Raw genomic sequence first — 18,576 nt, 5'->3', positions numbered from 1 at the left:
CCAAGCTATGGATGCCAGTTTAATTCAATTTATTTCAAACTGTGGGTCAACATTACAGTAAAATCACATGCATACATATCCCAAACATCAAAACCGACATGTAAATGGTCTGAATAAAAACTAATTCTTCATCAATTCTTAAAATCTCATTTTTGCATCCATGTCGTTGTTGCTGCTCTACCCAAAAAGTAGAAGAAGTGGGAGTCTTATTTGATTTTACTGAAAATCCATTTGTAATAGAAAATTGTCACGTTTTAAGATACTCTGGTCAATGGGAAATCTTAAATGTGTGTGCATTGTAGCTCAAACTGCACTTAACCAATGTGTCATTACTTGTGTTTCATACCTACCACATGGCCAAATGACGCCACTCATCTGACGATGGTGCTATACGAAGTACAATATGTAACACATTTCTTGGCAAATTATTCAATGGTTGTTGGGATAATTCACTCAAAACCCAAAAATGCCTCATGGTGGCATTGGAACAAAAGTCAGAGGATCACCAGTCATCTGGGAACCGTAATTGTCTGTACTAAATTTCATGAAAATCCATCCAATAGTTGTTGAGACATTTCAGTGACATGCTGATAAATAATCAATAAATAATCTATAGAAGATTGCTTGTTTGTCCTCTCATGTAACATTAGAAGGTGGCATCAGACTAACCCGTCAGTGTCAAACAATAGTGAGTTAATCACTTTAGTGTGCTTTGCCTTATAGTGTTTTTTGTTGTTGTTTGTTTTTTAAGATTCTTTTTGGGGCATTTTTAGGCATTTACTGACAGGACAGCTTATGAAATGAAAGGGGAGAGAGAGGGGGAATGACATGCAGCAACTGAGCTGTCCGGGCGCCCCATTATAGTGTCTTTTAGGCCATTCTGCAATACTTGACCATAATCCCCCCCCCCCAATGTGCATGTCAAAAGATTTTATTGTTATGATCATGCAGCTCAAACACTTGCCTATGGTTAAGGCCAAGATCATGGTCTTGATTAAACCTTTAGAAAGAAAAAAAAAGACACTGATTTGAAGCATGAGACGGGACACAAGGCATGCACTTAGTGCTTCAGACTGTCTTCACTTACTTTTCACTGCACGAACAGCCTGCATAACGTAACGTCCTGCAAAGGAACAACGTGTTGCCAGTGAAGACAAATCAAGTTTAGGGACGGCAATTTCACTTAATGTTATTGACTTTTAAATGAACCTTTTCTAACCTAGTACACACTTCAAGTCTGAGGGAGTGGTCAGTGGAAGAGAGAGACAAATTCAAAATTAAATTAATAAATGCTAATACAATAAATGGCCTATGTTTTATTACTTTTTATTTCAGCTCAATAATAAGATTAATAAGTTACTTTTATCGATGGCAGTAGTTTCTCCAATTGTTTTCTTGTATCACTCTAGTAACTTAAAAAAATGAGAGACCAAAAGGACTTTTGTCAGCTGGTCGATGTGCATTAATTATCTGTTCCCACGCCATGTGCTCATTACTGCTACTTTCAGTGATGACTCTGGGTGTCGTGTATCACTCCCGAAGGATACATGCTCAAACACACACACACACACACACACACACACACACACACACCACAGCCATGTGAGCTCTTGGATAGGAGCCATGTTTTTGAGCAGTGCTATCTGCACGACAGTCTGTAGCCACAATGGCTCTTTGTCTGCCCATGTGAAACCAAAGCACCTTACCTGTCATGAAAGACTTGGCCTGAGATGGCCCACGCAGATGATTTTGCAAGTTTCAGCCCCTAACCTGTTGAGCGTTTTCAAAAGCATTGTATTCAAATACAATGGGAGATACAATAGAAAATAATTTCAGATTCTCTAGCCAGCCAATAGTTTTAGTTCTTTTGGCTGTGCTGCAACATTCCAACAATGACTAACCAGAGCATGTTTTTTGCTTTACAAAATAGAAAATGCCTTTTTTTTTTACACAGAACACATCACAATGAACAGAACAAAAGTGTGGACAATTTGAGGCAACATTGTTGCATCCAGAATATTTACATCCCCAACAACATGAGCCAGCACCTTCACGTACCGTAGGCATCCATTTATAAAAGCTTTGTCAAAGCTGCTGTGACACTAAAACATTAAGGGAAACGTGTGTTGCCATGTTGCTGTTATCATGTGTGACTTCTCTAATTCTGGCGTCTAAACCAGTCTTGTTGCAAGCAAAAACAGGAGAAACTAAACACTTTGTATGTAAATTGTTTAATTTAGTGATATGTTTTTAAATTACGTGAAAATTAACAGCCCTGAAACACTAGTCAGCTTGCAGTGACCTTAATTTTAGTTCTGAGTTTCTTTATCATTGTGTTTTAATGAAAATAAAGAAAGGGTGATTCTCTTTTAGTAAACTAACTGTTCATCAATCAATATTCAATATTCCCTGAGCATGTTTCCTTGGATTAGGGTGGCATCTACTTCATGGTTGCAGCTGTCCCTATGGTCCAGCTCCGTGCCCTGCTGTGCCTTATTACACCCTGCTATGCTCTGTAAGACCCTGTTATGTCCTGCTACAACCTGCTATGCTCTGTAATACCCTGTTATGTCCTGCTACACCCTGCTATGCTCTGTAAGACCCTGTTATGTCCTGCTACACCCTGCTATGCTCTGTAATACCCTGTAATGTCCTCCTACACCCTGCTATGCTCTGCTGAACCCTGCTACATCCTGTCACGCCCTGCAGTGCCCTGCTATGCCAACTGCTATTTCTGGTTGTTTCATTATCTTAATTGTGGCTATCATTGCCACTGTTCATCAAACCCCAACCGGCACCTTCAGACACCACCTACCAAGAGCCTGCGTCTGACTCAGGTTCCTTCCTGAAAGGAGTGTATCCTCTCCACTGTGGTACTAAACACTTGCTTTTGGGGGGATTACTGGAATTTTTGGGTCTTTGTAAATTATAGAATGTGGTCTAGACCTACTTTATCTGTAAATTGCCTCAAGATAACTCTTGTTATGATTCAATGCTATAAGTAAGATTCTTTTTAATTTAATTAAACACACCCGTTGAACGAGTTTCCAAAACTGTCCCTGCTCACAGCTGCATTGCCACACCATGTTAATTAACAAAGCAAAATATAGAAAGCTTTCCAAACTGTGACCACTGTTTGTCTCAAGAAGTATGACGTCCGTGCAGGAACCAACAGCTGTCTTCCTGAAGTACATTACAGCAGGACAAAATGGATGCTGCAGTTTGTGGTGACAACATGGTGCGTTGTTACAGTAAACTGTGAGTGTGCTTGCATGCGTGCAAACTCTAAATTTCTCCTTCCATCTGAATGCACCATTAGAGATGTAATTAGGCTACTTCCTGCTCATATTCACCTGACTCACATCTCCAGGAGGGCCTATGAAGTTAAACAGTAAAAACTTCCAAACTTGATCACATGAGAATGCAAAATGTTAAGAAATTGAAATATACATTATTTTATATATATATTGAAAATAACATATTTCCATATCTTTCTTGTCCATACAGTCACTGCAGGAATGAAAGGGCACTGTCTGTCACGGAGTTCATACTGCAAGCTATGTAAGATTAAAAATAAAGTAAGATAAATGCAGTATTTTAGACAAATGTGGTGTTTTCCAAATGTTTTTGCTGATCCATTAATCTGGAAAACCTGGAGGAGACAAAAACATTTGAAAAGGCTGCAACAAGAAAGCACGTAGTAGGGCTGTGGATGGCTAATGGAAAGAAGCCCTGATGATGTTTGAACTCTTTGCTGTGTCTGGTAACGTTAGTAGTTAAACCCCTGGATGTTATTCTTTTGCTGCGCACACACACTTTACTACACTGTATGTACTGCAATGCTTCAGATGTGAAATGTGCAATGCCTGTACCAAAGAAAAAGCCCTTTGCTCCTCATTTTTCTAACTTTCATCTGTATTGACTGTAAGCACAATCCTGGACCCAGCGAGGGGATTTCTGCAGTGTGATGCCATTCATTTCTGTGAAAAGTGTCAAATGAGCATTTTCCAGAAATGCTCATCAATTAATTACTCACAACTCTTTCTGTCATGTGGAGGCCTTAGAAGGAGTTCCAGCTTTCCAAGCCCCCCCCCCACACACACACACACACACACACACACACACACACACACACACACACACACACACACAAAACCACACACACACACACACACACTTACATCACTTACAGAGATCCTCTTTCACATCCCAATAAGGAATGTTTTATTTAACCATTGCCACCACACACACACAAACAAACACACACACACACAGCAGACCTGTCCCATGACGTAGCCGAGGACCACAAATGTATTTGAAATGTATTCAAAGTAAGCAGGTGCATCTTAACCTGAATTTGTGCTCAGGCTGCTCACTTCTGTTTCTGTTTTTGTTTGCTTTGTATGCATTCCTTCATTTTATTAACAGTAAATTACATAAAATTTAAGACATTTTTGTAAAGGCAACACCTAAAACACTGTTAACTTTGCACACCATGTGAAAAGGTATTGGTCAATATGTAGCTAGTCGACCATCTGGAGTTCTGCTGACGTGTTCATCACATCAGGGTGATAGTAAGAGGAGATGTGTTTGGCCGTTCTCATGCACCCAAACAGAAGAATGACGATGTCATCGGGACAAACATCATTCTGTTTCTACTGTGTTTCTTCACCGACTTCCAAAACAACCCAGGCAACTAGTGCACATGCACTGACATTAGCACATCATTGCGTCATGGCTTTGGGTGAAATTTTTGTTTGTTTTTCTCTCTTGCACCACACCCGATGCAGTTTTCCATTTTGTACATCCATTACATCCATGTGTGTGTGTGTGTGTGTGTGTGTGTGTGTGTGTGTGTGTGTGTGTGTGTGTGTGTGTGTGTGTGTGTGTGTGTGTGAGTGTGTGTGTGTGTCGTTTAAGTTTAGCTAAGAAACTGAGACGTAAACAAGGTGAGGGGATTGTCAAGTGCAGGAAAGTAGAGTCTCTACATTTATGCAACTAATTTGAAATAGAATGAATTGATGGCATAACTTTCTCTGTGGATCATCTTGCTGTGCATTTTGGCTGGCTTCTGGATGTCAGTGCATGAGAGATGTGTGTGTAAACCCTTACTTTTACAAACATACTGCAAGTGTATATGCGTGTCTGTGCCCTTTCCACTTTGCTCTTGCAATCTTCCAGTTTTTCAGGCTTGCTGTCATTGTGCTTCTTTCGTCTGCAGCTGCTGCAGCAGCGGTTAGCGGCTAAACCAGTGCGTTGGTTTTGTGACAGCAGCAAAATATGAAGTGAGTTGGAGCAATATAACCACGAGATTGACCACACAAAGAAGTGCTGGGAGCAATAATCATCAGGACAAAGGGGGATGAGAACCAATCCATCACCAAAAACCCAAACCCAGCTCCTGGCCCCTGCAGGAGATGGGCTTCCCAAAGAGAGATGATTCAGATTAACAGCTTTACTTTTAAACCATTCTTACTTGTGAATGATATGATTGTTGTTTTCCTTTTTTCTAGTAGGTTATGCGTTGTTAGAGTTACGATTCCTTGGCTTCTGCCATGTGTCTCTTTACTTGACCCTAGCTATTTAATAGTTTGCATCTCTATTTGGCTGTGGTTTGTTGCACGTCTGTGTGGAATGAGGTACATTTCTTGAGAATCTTCTATGTGAGTGACTCGCCGTTAATCACATTCTTCTTGACCTTTGAAATAGTAATTCAACAAAATAATCTTAATTCAAATTATTAGCTTTGCTTCAGAGCTTTCAACCACCTCTCACAGTCTTCACCAGCAGATGTGTGTGCTCATTTGTCAAGGATGGGGGAAATGTAGCCCATGTTAACTCCACAAGACTGATAAAGACCGGGATATGGGTTTGAGAGCCCAAGGGAAAAGACTAGTAGAACTGAAGTCTTTGGAAGTGATTCAGTGAAAAAAAAAAAAAAAAAAAGTTGACGGGTTGCTCATACTAACCAGAGAGCATGGAGTTTGAGATGTTTTGCCACACACACAGGTTTGAGGCACTATCTTTGTGGGGACCCGTCATTAACATAATGCATTCCCAAGCCCCTTACCCTAACATAACAACTAAATGCCTAATCTTAACCCTTACACTCCCCCTAACCATAACCTAATTCTAAGCCTGAAACCAAGTCTAACCCTAACCCTCAAACAGACCTTTAAAGTTGTGTGGTCCAGCATTATGGCCCCAAAAAGCTGTTGGGACCCCACAAGTATACTGGACTCGCATTTTTGGACCCCACAGATATAGTTAACCCCCCCCCCCCCCCCCCCCCCCCCCCCCCCCCCCCCCCCCCCCCCCCCCCCCCCCCCCCCCCCACACACACACACACACACACACACACATACACACAATCACACAGACACACACACACACACAACATTTCCACTCCTTTCCCTTAAGAGTGGCTTCTTTTGAAGGAGTTAAAGGAAATGATTCTGAATCTGAGTCAGTGTCTGCCATTGGCTGGATTATGTGTTGGGTCACAGTGAAAGCAGATTAAATGTCCTGGACAGCAAACTATCAATGTCAGATTGAGGCTGCGTTTGAGTGCAAACCGAGGCCACTGAGGATATAGTGGGTGGGTGTGCGACTGACTCCGCACTCTGGCATGAGCAAGTGAGTCAAGGTGCATGACAATAAATATGTGATGTTTTAATGCATGCGTGTGGGTGTATGTTTGTTTATTGACCCAGTTTCAGATGACTCTTCCAGGAATCCAGGAATGCCCTTTGAGTAGTTGTGGAGACTAAAAAAACGCTATATGAGAACAGTCAAGAACTTTAGCTGTGTTTCAAGTCGAGTCTAGTTTCAGGTTTGGCTCCTGCACTGTTATCCCAGTGGGAGGGGGCAGGGCCATTAGAACTGTTCTGCACTGAAGCAATGCAAAGGCTCATGGGGGAAAAAATATGTTCTGAACCGTTTCTGTCCCAGTTAATGTGTGTTTAAGTAATGTTTTGTTCAAGTTTGGAGTGTGCATTATTGTTATCTGGATTATAGTTTTGTATGGTTGATTTTGTGTTCATGTTAATTTACATTTTTTAATTTTGCTTTCTGGTTTCATCCCCTCCTCGTATTGTATGATTCACTGATGTCAGGACTCCCTGTGAGGCAAAGTGAAATCCTCCTTTTTGTGAAATAACACATTGATTAAAATGTGTTAGGTGTTTTCTGAGTGTGCAAACAATCATTAACCAGGTAATAAGTGACCAAGTTCACCAGGGGCACACCAGCAGCTTCCTACAGTCAATGTGACCTTCGCATCACTGAATAAACCTCCTTACACCTCTGTCTGTCCTCAGCACACTGTTTTGTGTTGCTAATGGATATGTTATTTTCATGGTACGCAATTTGTATTTTGGAGCTCACTGGAAAATTTTGGTGGCAGTTTTAAGTAAATATTTTCACAAGCAGGGAGTTTTCTTCTTTGGGAGTGGAAGTCCTGCCCATGTATTTGAAATCAATAGAAACATACATCTGGAAGCCTTTTTAGCTTTTCCAGGGCACTGTTGAAGACCTGTGCTTGTGGCAGGAAAAGTGTTGTTTCACATTCTTGACTGTAGCACTGACGGATTTAGAGAGCGAGCAGCTACTACTGATGCTGACAGCAATGATACAGAGACTGGAGGTAACAGATCTACTGGTGTGTCGGAGTGTGTGTTACTGTGTATGAAAATCACAGATGAAGCTCTGTCTGGCCCGGCAGCATCAAGGCCAGTGGGAGTGGGTGATCAAAAGAAAAGAAGGGGGCTTGTTTGGGGCGTAATGAGGTTCAACCCAGTGACCCACCTATATGTTTTCATACAGAGCTTTTTCTGTTCACGTCACACCCTCACATGCAGACATCAATCACTTCCTTTCCTCCTCCACCACTCCGCCCTCGTCTCTCTTTACCTGAATTCATCTCCTACACGTCTGGTTTGTTTTGCTAGTGTTAACTACTGTTTGCCCTCCTCCTGTGAGGTGGTTCACTGTTCCTGCTCTACAAGGTGCGTTTATTGTAATTAGTGGTTCAGGTTTTGACGTAAACAAGCCAGAATTTAGGTTATATTTTCTCAATGTTACACTCGCTGAGAATAGAACCAAAACAGGGCTGCTGTGGGGGGGGAGGTAGGTATAGCTTTGCACCGCAGGTGTGTGTAGTTCTGCTTTGTATTTGTGTTCAGATACTTTCTTTAACGTTCTTCCCTGATACATCAACAAAATCTCGGGTGTTCTTCCTGTTAAATTCCACTACAGCTGCTGTGTTTTGGTTTTGGATTCATGTTAACAACAATATTGGCTTTTTTATTTTTGCATAATTATCATCCAGAGCAGCCGCATACTGCCTCCCCATGTGTGCATTTTGTTTGGTCTAAGTAAGAGCAACACAAAGGTCACTCTGGACTCACATCCCTGTTATTACGGTCACAGTGTGTTATCTTTATGTGTACATTTAAAGCCAAGAGTTTAAACAGATGGAGAACTTCTGTACACCTGGTCTGTACATTTGGACCTATGTAGACGGAAATTGATATGTTGCACATTTAGCAAAGCTTGTTTCTTTGCTGTTAACACAGAATCTCCCCCTCACAAGCTAATTTTCTATACACTTGTCAATCAAATTATCTGAGGTTTGGTAAAAAAAACGTATGCGAACAAAGCTGGTGAAAGTGCGTTTCCATCCAACGGCTTTAGAGCAAACAAAAACCTGTTTCCATTCATTTTAGCACTGGATCGCACAACATTCAAGCAAACTTTTGCAAACAAAGTTTTGTTAGACAAAATGGATCGCGCCATCTACCAACACATGGTCAACACTGCACAACTCACAATAGTGCTTACGTGTCAGCTGATGGAGACATATCAAGCTGTAATAACAAAACAACGACGCTATGAACACATTGCCATGAAGATGCAGACGCAACCTGTCTTTTGTTTTCCCTCCGGCACCGCTGAGACAACTCTGTTTTGAGCGCCTTCCATTTACTCCAGAGGACGTCCCATGGCCTTGTAACCTTTGTCTGCCATTTCCGTTGCGAGTTCCTGATAAATGAAATCTAAAAAGTCTCTTGTCTCCTCGTCCGTCCCCTTACATCTGTCTTTGTTGACACCCTCCATGTTTGCAAACAGAGCAGAAACACTGGGCGGAAATGAACTAAAATGTCTTTTTCTTCGTTTTGTGGCGGGTTGCAACCATAAAATTACCTAAAACGTAATCACAATTTATTACTTATTAGGCAAATAATAATAAAACAACGTAAAAAATAAATCCGATAACGTATTTCCTTTGAGTTGATGTTCCAAAAATTCCATCGAAGTTTACTGTTTTCACAAGGCATTTTTCATTCAATATCAACTAATTTGGATAAAAACGTGTGGATGGAAACATAGCTACAGTCGTGTCTGCTTAGAACTTATTGTATTTATTTGGTTAGTATCAATTTTGACAGGATTGGGTTGCAGTCTTTCCAAGCAATGTTTTCTTGACCCTGAAGGAAAACACCATGAGTTTGAGGAAAGTTGTAAGGAATCCTTTGTAACTTAAGGAGGAGACAGGAAAAGCAAACCACACTGCTGAGCGAATTTGGTTAACTTTATACCAGGCAACTCAATTTATAATATACACAATTAATTATAGAATATAAAGGTTTACAACCAGTCTCACATGTTTATGTTGCCTGGGATAAAGTTAGCCAAATTTGCTATATGTATGTAGATATACAGTGTATATCTACATATATATCTATCTATATATATATATATATATATATATATATAAATATGTGAACATCTATATATCCATACCTTTTTAATCCTTTAATTTTCTGAGTTAAACATAAATTATCTGTTATCTATAAGATGTACTGTACATAATTCTTAGATATAGTTTTAAAGCAAGTGTTTTCATTGATATTTGATTGCAGAAAGGCTTACATTTTGTCCATTGAATTTTAAATCATTTATAGAACGACAAAGAAGGTGGACACAAACGGGTAGTGTTTTTGAGTAGGGACATAATTGAAACTCACACACACACACACACACACACACACACACACATACACACACACACACACACAGCGTATCCCCAGTGTATCCTGTTCAGGGTTTAGGGACCCTGAAGCCTATCCCAGCATGCACTGGGGCTACACCAGGACACGAACTGTATATGATGTCAGGTGATGAAGCTGCATGTATCATTTTATATGTAACTCAGACTCTTCTTCTTTCCACCGGTGGACTTTGTGTGTCCCTTCCCAAGCAAACCCTTTGATGCAGTTGCTAGGCAACCTCTGCTTCATCTCTGTCTCAGGCCTTCATTTCTCTCTGAGCAGCAAACCAGCTTGTTTTGTTAGATCGAGTGAATGATGTAAGTCAGCTGGAACTGACTCATCATAAAGCTGAGTCGTCACCAATCACCACGTTAGCCTGAGTTTAGAACTCAGATTGATCCTGTTTGTTTTCATTTATCACAATAACATGGCCAGACTTAGCTGATCTTAAAAAAGATCTTGTCAGCAGGCGGTTTTTGCAACAAAGGGAATAATTTAAGGTGCTAAGGCTGCAGTCTGTTGGAGTGAAAAGTGACCCTGATTGTGTGTACAGCCTATCGTGTGGAATTAATGCAAATATGGGTTGGAATAATTTATTAACTCTAATCATTTTGTCACATACAAATATGCACCAGAATGTTCCTCGGAAGAAACTTATTCTTGTAGTCAGAGCTCTAGAGAGGGGTTCTCATATTTTTACCACAACATGTCTCAGTAGATCTCACCCTGTTGGTAGTATAAAAAACAACAACCCATAATGCCAAATACACTCCAGTTTATAAAGTACACCATAACTTAAACCATTACAGTTTAATACAACAGCCCTACAATAACGCCTACCTTCATGAAACACTACTTACCTGAGGAGAATATTTGGATTTCCTGTCTTTGTTTTTCTTTCCTTTTTTTCCTTCTTTTATTTTTAAACTTGTCACTCTTGTTTTAGCCTGTATGACAGAAATGTGATATAACAGGCCTACCATAAATGAATAAATACATACAGGCAGTTATAGCTTTAAGTTTGAGACCAATATGAGCCCAAGCAAACATTTTCACAGAGTTCTTGAATCGTCAGATCCCCTTCTTACACACACACACACACACACACACACACACACGAATTTCCCACGGGGATCTACACACTACAGTGTTCTCTGTCTGTGGGTTTACTTTCTAAAACATATAATAGTGGCAGAATAGACGTATTAAACTTTTTGTTTTATTCTTTTCCCGAAAGTTGTCAATACAAATCTATAATCGACCAGAGGAGCGCGCTCCTGGCAACAAGCTCAGGCGCAGAGGGTGAAGATTACTAAAATGAAGCATGTCATTTCCTGTGATACCCTTCATAATAAAGGTTACATGAAGCCACATTAAATATGAGTTGGTTTGAGAATTTGGAAAGTACGATAAAATGACGTGGCGAATTCAAATCCGGTTTGTGTAGTTTTATCAAATGGAATGTCTTTCCCTGCCTTCTCTTGAAATGTTATCAGCGTCCACCAATATTCCATGTTCGTAATTTGAAAGAAAATGCCTCACACATCCGGTGTGGTTGTGTCATCTAGCTTGATGCAGGGGTGCTGTCGACAGCCTGCAGCTTCAGCAAATAAAGCAGACTATTTTATCCCGGGTATTTATAATCGTTCCGGAAGATGGTGGCTAAACAGAGGATCCGCATGGCCAACGAGAAACACAGCAAGAACATCACGCAGAGAGGAAACGTAGCCAAGACGCTGGTGAGCCGTTAACTGACAGCGAGATGCCAGCATGACTTTAGCCCAGATAGGTGACGTTCACTCCGGTATGAATACAGCAGCATGATGGTGGTGGTGGTGGTGGTGATGATGATGATCATGATGAGGATGATGAGGATGATGAGGAGGAGGATAATGATGATGATGACAGTGATGATGATGATGGTGATGGTGATGGTGATGATGGTGATGATGATGATGATGATGATGATGATGATGATGATGATGATGATGCCAGCTGGCCGCGTGTATCCTGCTTATCACATATAGCCTCCGAATGGTTGTTTAACCATCAGTCTCACAATCACACACACACACACACACACACACACACACACACAGAAAGAGAAAAAAACAAGCTAAATTTTACCTCAGAGCTGCCACCTCCTCTTTGATATATTTAGTAGCCCTTTGCATCATGACCCACCAAGCTGAGCTGTTTCATTTAAATGTAATTTATTCACACTGGATTCACTCTGCGCGTTACTTTGTTTGGAGTAGAATAGTGAGAATAAAAGATGAGCAGGGAGTTTGATATCAGCTGGAAAATAATTGAAACCAGTGCTCCTGCTCAATGTATCAGAATCAGAATCAGCTTTGTTTGCCAGGTATGAGGACACATACGAGGAATTTTGCTTTGGATCGTATTGCTAACAATGCGCTTATTCATACAAAACAAACAACAAAACAAATAATGTATACACACTTCACAGGTTGAGACAATAGTGCAATAATGCAAAAGTGTATTGCATTGTGTATGTATTGAATACATGCCACATTGTAATGTAAAGGCTATAGTAAACACTTTAAAAAGTAACAAAATATCCAAACAACAGCACATTGAATACCTTTTGAATTTTTGTTGGTTAATACAGCAACATGAGTTCAGAAAAAATGATGATGCATGAATTTGTTTGTAATAGACTAATAGTAACTTGTAATATAACAAGCAGTTCATTACTCAAGAAAAACATTATCACAAAACATAAGGAGGCTTATGAGCCATAACACAGCATCAGAAGTTTGGATTTATTAGCTGCAACTTCATGTTGCCTATGTAATTCTGATAGGAACGTATTGAGGCTAATAAGCATAAGGCTACATGAATATTATGTCTTGTGCTGAAACAATGGGTTGATTAAGGAATTTTAAAGGCTGACCTTGAAAGTTCATTCTTGACCTCGGTAGCAGCAGTTGACAAAACAAACTCACCACAAGGTCCATTTCCTGTAGTAGCTGTTCTCTTAGTTTCCGAAGTCAACAAGGAAAGGCTGAGGAGGATTGTGTGATACAATCAAAAGCTCGAGAGCAGCACATTTATCTCTCTATGGAATATGAGCCATCTTTCTTTTGAATCTGTTATTAAAATGTTTCCACTTTAAAATCTTTGCAAGAAATCAGTTGCAAGAATTGTAAAATCTTGCAATTCTTAGTAATATGTGACTAAAAAAGATTTTTCCACCTGTCCTCTGCTATATTATTTCATCATTAGAAGAAGGGGAAGAAGAATTATACATGTATATATATATATTTTTTAAATAATGTTTTTTGTATTAAAGGGTGTTTATTTATTTAGATATAGCCTACCATAATTAACCTGTAGGGACAATGTAATATCCTCCTCTTCTTCTTGCACTGAATATATTTATAACAGTAGCATATAGAATAGAGCCCGATGTTAGGCATTTCCTGATCTAATATTCAATCATCAGAATCATTTATAATGACAAATAAATGATTGTTATAAATGAATATTTAAAAAATAAAAACGGACTTTCAACCATGTTATGAGTGTTGGCGTTGCATAGTTTGTCCACCAGAGGGAGCTCTACAACGTCAATGTTAGCAACACAGATTTTTTTTTGTTAATGTGTTTTTGTTCAAAGGACGTTCAAGTTTGTATTTTTATGTATTTTATTTGTCAGACCTTTAATATATTTTGATGTTCCTCTGTTTAAATTATAATCATATTATTTTAGTGACTACAAATAACTAATGTTAGTGAAATCTGTTTGTTTTGTAACGCGTTTATGGATTTAAAAATATGTATACATACAGTGTACAGTATATCGGCCAATATATTGGCATACCGGATTTTTAAATAACCAAATATTCGTATCGGTATTGACCTTAAACATCCTTTATTAAAAATATCAAGGCTGCTCGGGCTCCGTTTTCCATTTCCTCCAGCATCAGTGAGCCAAAATTATGATTTTGATATTACATTTTATTTTGATCAATTGTGCATAAAATGCAGTGCTATTTAGAGTAAACTAGACTCATTATGAACTGACAATTTGAGTTAATTGATCTTAATGCGTGGCATATCGTTACAGCCTTTTGACGATCAGCTGATTAAGGCAGTAATTGCATCAGCTGGTGTATAAAATCCTAGCTGTCATTCAGTTAGGTGCCTTTGGTTTGTATCCATCCCTTTTTTTGATCGCTGCTTCCAGTACAGCTTAGAACAGTTACATCATTGTGAGTTGAAGTTGGCTTTGGTGTCAGTGCTTGTATACCATCTGGTAAGGACAGTTCATTATTTTTGTGGAAAAGACCGAAACCGTGAGAAATTTGCTCCCATAGTGACTAACAACGTCCCTCCCCAGCAGCACGAACAGAACATTCAAACAGATGACATCATCTGGTCGAAGCTGTTGGGGTCTCACAAACAGTCTCGACTGACTGACTCTTTCTGTTCTAATCATCTTTCCCACATATGCCACAATTTGAGGAAAATAAACCCCAGCTAACTCAGAGCCTTTTAGCATATAATTAGACACTGTTCAGTGCACCCACAACGTTGTTATTGTGGACGTTTTGGCCAGCAACATCACAGACAAGATAATCTGTGGTGGCAGGTTTGAGGTGAAACAGTGACCAAGCAAAAAGCAGTGGTTGGAAATGGGAAACCTTTTTGTAAATCTATCCACGCTCAAAGTTGTTTTACTTTCGCTCTACACCATCTGTAGCAGTAATGCTAATGTACTATATATGTGTGTGTGTGTGTGTGTTTCCTATAGCGACCACAAGAGGAGAAGTATCCTGTGGGTCCCTGGCTGCTTGCCCTCTTTGTATTTGTTGTGTGTGGATCAGGTATGCACCTTTTACATACCTGTGTTTGCCTTTGTTGATAATAAACCACTGCGGTTAATATAGTGGTTGGTTACGCTAATATGGAATTAACCCTTGTGTTGTCCTTGGGTCAAATTGACCCGTTTCAATGTGTTTTATATCAGAAATATGGATTTCTTTCAACCAAATTGCCCAAAAGTAACATGGATGATTCCATACGTTCTTCAGGTGAAATTAATAATTTCTTTCATTGAATTTTTGGGTGTTTTTATTTAATCTCATAGCCTTTGAATTTTTTTTTTTTTAATGGTTTCAAAACAGTATCCGGACTAAACTTTGACATCCACCCTCTGTGATCCACTCAACATCCTCTGATCTTAGCGATTAATCAAAGAAATTCATAATTTCTGCCTTTTTAACTAAAAACTAAATTGATATAAATGAGGTTTGTTGACCATAAATTACAAGAATAAGTGTAAAACTCATTATTAAACCAGCTCAGGTTTTTAAAAAAGCGCCAAAAGATGGAAAAAGTTACACACAAATCAGAAAAAGTGACAAAAAAGAAAAAAGCACATAAAAATATTCATTTTCAAGTTCTTGGTTAACGGTAAGACAACACAAGGGTTAAAATAATGTAGCTAATATGCTGGTGGTTTAAGATAACATGGTAGTAAGATAGTAGTGTCTGAGTAAGCCATGATAGTGTGACAGTGAGCCAGCATGAAGGATACCAGGGGCCTGACATTGATGCAGCTAAATGGAGTTCAGCCATTATTCATTTGGTAAGATATTATTTACACCCGTGCTGTCCTACTGTGAGATGTTGAAGAACTTGAAAAAGCCTATGGACATGCTGGTTGTGACAGCTTTGTGTCTGTATTTTGGTTGTGCTCTCAGCCATATTTCAGATCATCCAGAGCATCCGAATGGGGATGTGATGCAGAAGAAGCGTCCGGACTCCCGCACCCCCCCTCATGCCTTCACTGAGCCTGGCTAGCCTGCACCTGCACACCCCTGACCCCTTCCAGAGGCCCAGAGACTGACGCCAAAGCTTCGGATCCAGCAGACCTCAGAGAGAGAAGCTTCCCCAACCACTGCCTCCACCAACCCCTCCTGGGGACATCTGCCTACCCTCGATCAGCGTTTACAGTGTTGCAGTCTCTGGTACAGACAACTTTTCTATTGACAGTCTAAAACCACGCCGGCTGGACAACGTTTGTGTGTCTCATTGCTCCCTTGGCACCTGTGTGTTTGTGTGTGTGTGTGTGTGTTTGAAGTTGTGACTGCTGATTTGAGAGTGTGTGTGGCCAGTGACTCCTGCTGACAATGTGCCATATCGGTCTGTTCAAGTATTCGTCTGTGTTATGTGAGAAGAATCTTTTTTCAAATAAATGTCCAACATTTAGGAAGCACCCAGTTTTACTTCTGATTTGTAATAATACACACCCACACACACCAAGTATTGCAAACAAGTTATATTGTCTGCATTTCAGTGGTGCAAAATTACAGAGAAACCTCCAAAGAAATGGTGAGGCATTTAAGAGTTACCTATTGATTTTGTTTTTTAGTTGAACCTTAAAATTAATCTATGAACTTCCATCCTCTTGTAGCAGCTTCAACCCAGACACCACTTGGCTGTGGCTTTTACCTCACTGCAAACAGGAGGATTCACCAACAGACAGGTTCAATAACGCCCTGAAGCAGAGGACAATGCACACCATGCATGTACAAAGCAGCATAACTCCACACGTGATGGGATTTTCATAGAGACAAACTGTCAGCACTTGGGAGGCTTGGTGCACATTTGCACTGTCGCATCCAATAGACTGACCGAGCTCAGCAGCCATTAGAGAGAATAAGAAAGAGATGGTGACCAGGTGGTTATTCTTCCTTAAGCACGTTTATTGAAAGTTGTGAAGTGCAGCTGTCGAGTGCAATTGTGGTATGTATGTTACAATATCTCATCCGGTCTTAGCAGAAACATGCACAGAACATGAGAATACAACTGATACAGATAATGAAAAAAAAAAAAAAAACATCTCTACAGTTTGTATTTGGTGTTTTCTTTGTATCTTCAGTTTTAAGATATTGATCATCCAAAAGTATTTCACTGTCAAATAAAAGAAATGGTGCAATAATTCAGAAATAAAAATAGCTAAGTGAAAATGATTTTACAGTAAGAGTTCTTTAGTTGCAGTAAGGGATATGGACAATTTGGTTGGCTGTGTATTGTCAGTTAAATAACCCAAACTCCAGTCCTTCCACAGTCTTGAAAATACAGCATTAAAAATAGACGACACAGACTGGGCAAGACCAGCACGTTCACCGCTCACCCGCTGTCAATCTGTGTGACTAGGATAGCCTTTGTTCTCCTTCTCCTCACTATTTTACATGGTACTTACACTATACAGAAATATACATCATCATCTGCCCATCAAACTTTTAGGGAAAAAAAAATGCAGCTTAGCCCAATATCTCAACCCTATCAAGTAAGGTTAAAATGACATGCCACTGCAGGGTTGAGAAAACGGCAATGATGAGCTTCGTCGAGGGCGAAACGAGAAGCTTGAAAGTGAAATATTGAAATAGAATATCATCATCATCTTCGTGAGAAACCACGGTTTGTTCATCCCACCAACCCACAGTTGAAGAAACGTCGTCAATGCTCAGTGTAGTTCATAATACCCTCCCACGCCCTCCCCCATTCCAGATGGGGACTGTGTCATAATAATTGCTCACATTCTTCATTTGTCACTCTGAGAAGGCTTTTATTCTCTCTCTTAAATCTCTCCGCTTGTAACTTTAGGACCTAGCCTTGAGAGAGACTTTTATTTACACCATTCAGCAAAAGAAAGGTAACAACTAATACAATCCTCACCTCCTACTCTTCCATCGCCTTCTAAAAATGACATCACCTAAAATCCAGACACAGGCACAGTGATTTTTCTTTATCTATAGCTAAGTATATTGTTGCCACTGATAAGCTGTTTTGTTTCTTCCAAGGATTATTTGGCAAATGTTCTTTCAATTCTCTGTCTCTCTCTCTCTCCCCACCCACCCACCCACACAAAGCATCTCAAGATTGTCCCCCTCCACCACTGTGCTGTAAAGCAACACACGTCCCGCTGGCTGCATCCTTTTGAGAGATAAATATGTGCAAATTCTTGTCTTAACAGCGTAACCTCCTGCTGTAGAAGGCAAGGTTTAGCTCTGCTGCTGTGGCAGAACTGAAAAACGGTCAGAAAGTCAGTCACTCTGTGCAGACCAGGCTACGCCGACGGGCCAGCGCTGTGCGAGGGGGGCTGAGCAAGTGCAGCGGTGCTTGGAGGTCCTGGTGTGGCAGAGGTTGAAGGTGCAGGCGGGGAGCCGGTCTGAACCTGGGCCTGGAACTGGGCCATCTGCTCTGGGCTGGCCAGTGTCTTCAACAGGGTGTTCTCCTGCTCCAACTGAGAGTTACGGTCAATCAGCTCCTTGATCTGCTCCTTCAGGACCTCCACTTCCTCACGCACGGCATACATCAGGTGACTCTTCACCAGGTCCTGAGACAGACACAGAAATGGGCTTATGATTGAAATATATTGTCAAATTCACATAAAAGAAAAGTTAGGCACTAATTTATGGCCCAATCTTTATGTTTCAGATGCATTGTATGTGTTTGTTTGTTTATAATATATTTAATTTCTGAGGTT

At 40.2% G+C, this 18,576-nt stretch overlaps 2 protein-coding genes across 3 annotated transcripts in view; one reads left to right on the top strand and one right to left on the bottom strand.

The window, feature by feature from the left end:
• The first annotated feature begins 11,586 nt into the window (after positions 1-11,586).
• serp2 (stress-associated endoplasmic reticulum protein family member 2) lies at positions 11,587-16,923 on the top strand. The gene is made up of 3 exons (XM_034884893.1): positions 11,587-11,791; positions 14,833-14,905; positions 15,785-16,923. Exons 1-3 carry the CDS (start codon positions 11,708-11,710, stop codon positions 15,823-15,825), a joined length of 198 nt encoding a protein of 65 aa, XP_034740784.1. The 5' UTR covers positions 11,587-11,707; the 3' UTR covers positions 15,826-16,923.
• Positions 16,924-17,825: 902 nt separating this feature from the next.
• LOC117952534 (TSC22 domain family protein 1-like) overlaps positions 17,826-18,576 on the bottom strand; it is a 30,509-nt gene continuing 29,758 nt past the window's right edge. For both annotated transcript variants that reach the window (XM_034884891.1, XM_034884892.1), the window contains one exon: positions 17,826-18,426. In XM_034884891.1, coding sequence (XP_034740782.1) covers positions 18,157-18,426 — 270 coding nt within the window. In that variant the 3' untranslated portion in view covers positions 17,826-18,156. The remainder of the gene's footprint in view (positions 18,427-18,576) is intronic.

The sequence above is a fragment of the Etheostoma cragini genome, chromosome 11 (assembly GCF_013103735.1).
Source record: "Etheostoma cragini isolate CJK2018 chromosome 11, CSU_Ecrag_1.0, whole genome shotgun sequence".
NCBI classification, from domain to species: Eukaryota; Metazoa; Chordata; class Actinopteri; order Perciformes; family Percidae; genus Etheostoma; species Etheostoma cragini.
This window is presented reverse-complemented; position numbering and strand designations above follow the sequence as displayed.

What these genes read in the sequence shown, in the direction of transcription:
- serp2 (XM_034884893.1), top strand. Translation starts at nt 11,708, where the DNA reads ATGGTGGCTAAACAGAGGATCCGCATGGCCAACGAGAAACACAGCAAG. An exon ending in GAAACGTAGCCAAGACGCTG is followed by an intron (nt 11,792 to 14,832) that starts GTGAGCCGTTAA and finishes TGTTTCCTATAG; the next exon opens with CGACCACAAGAGGAGAAGTA. An exon ending in ATTTGTTGTGTGTGGATCAG is followed by an intron (nt 14,906 to 15,784) that starts GTATGCACCTTT and finishes TTGTGCTCTCAG; the next exon opens with CCATATTTCAGATCATCCAG.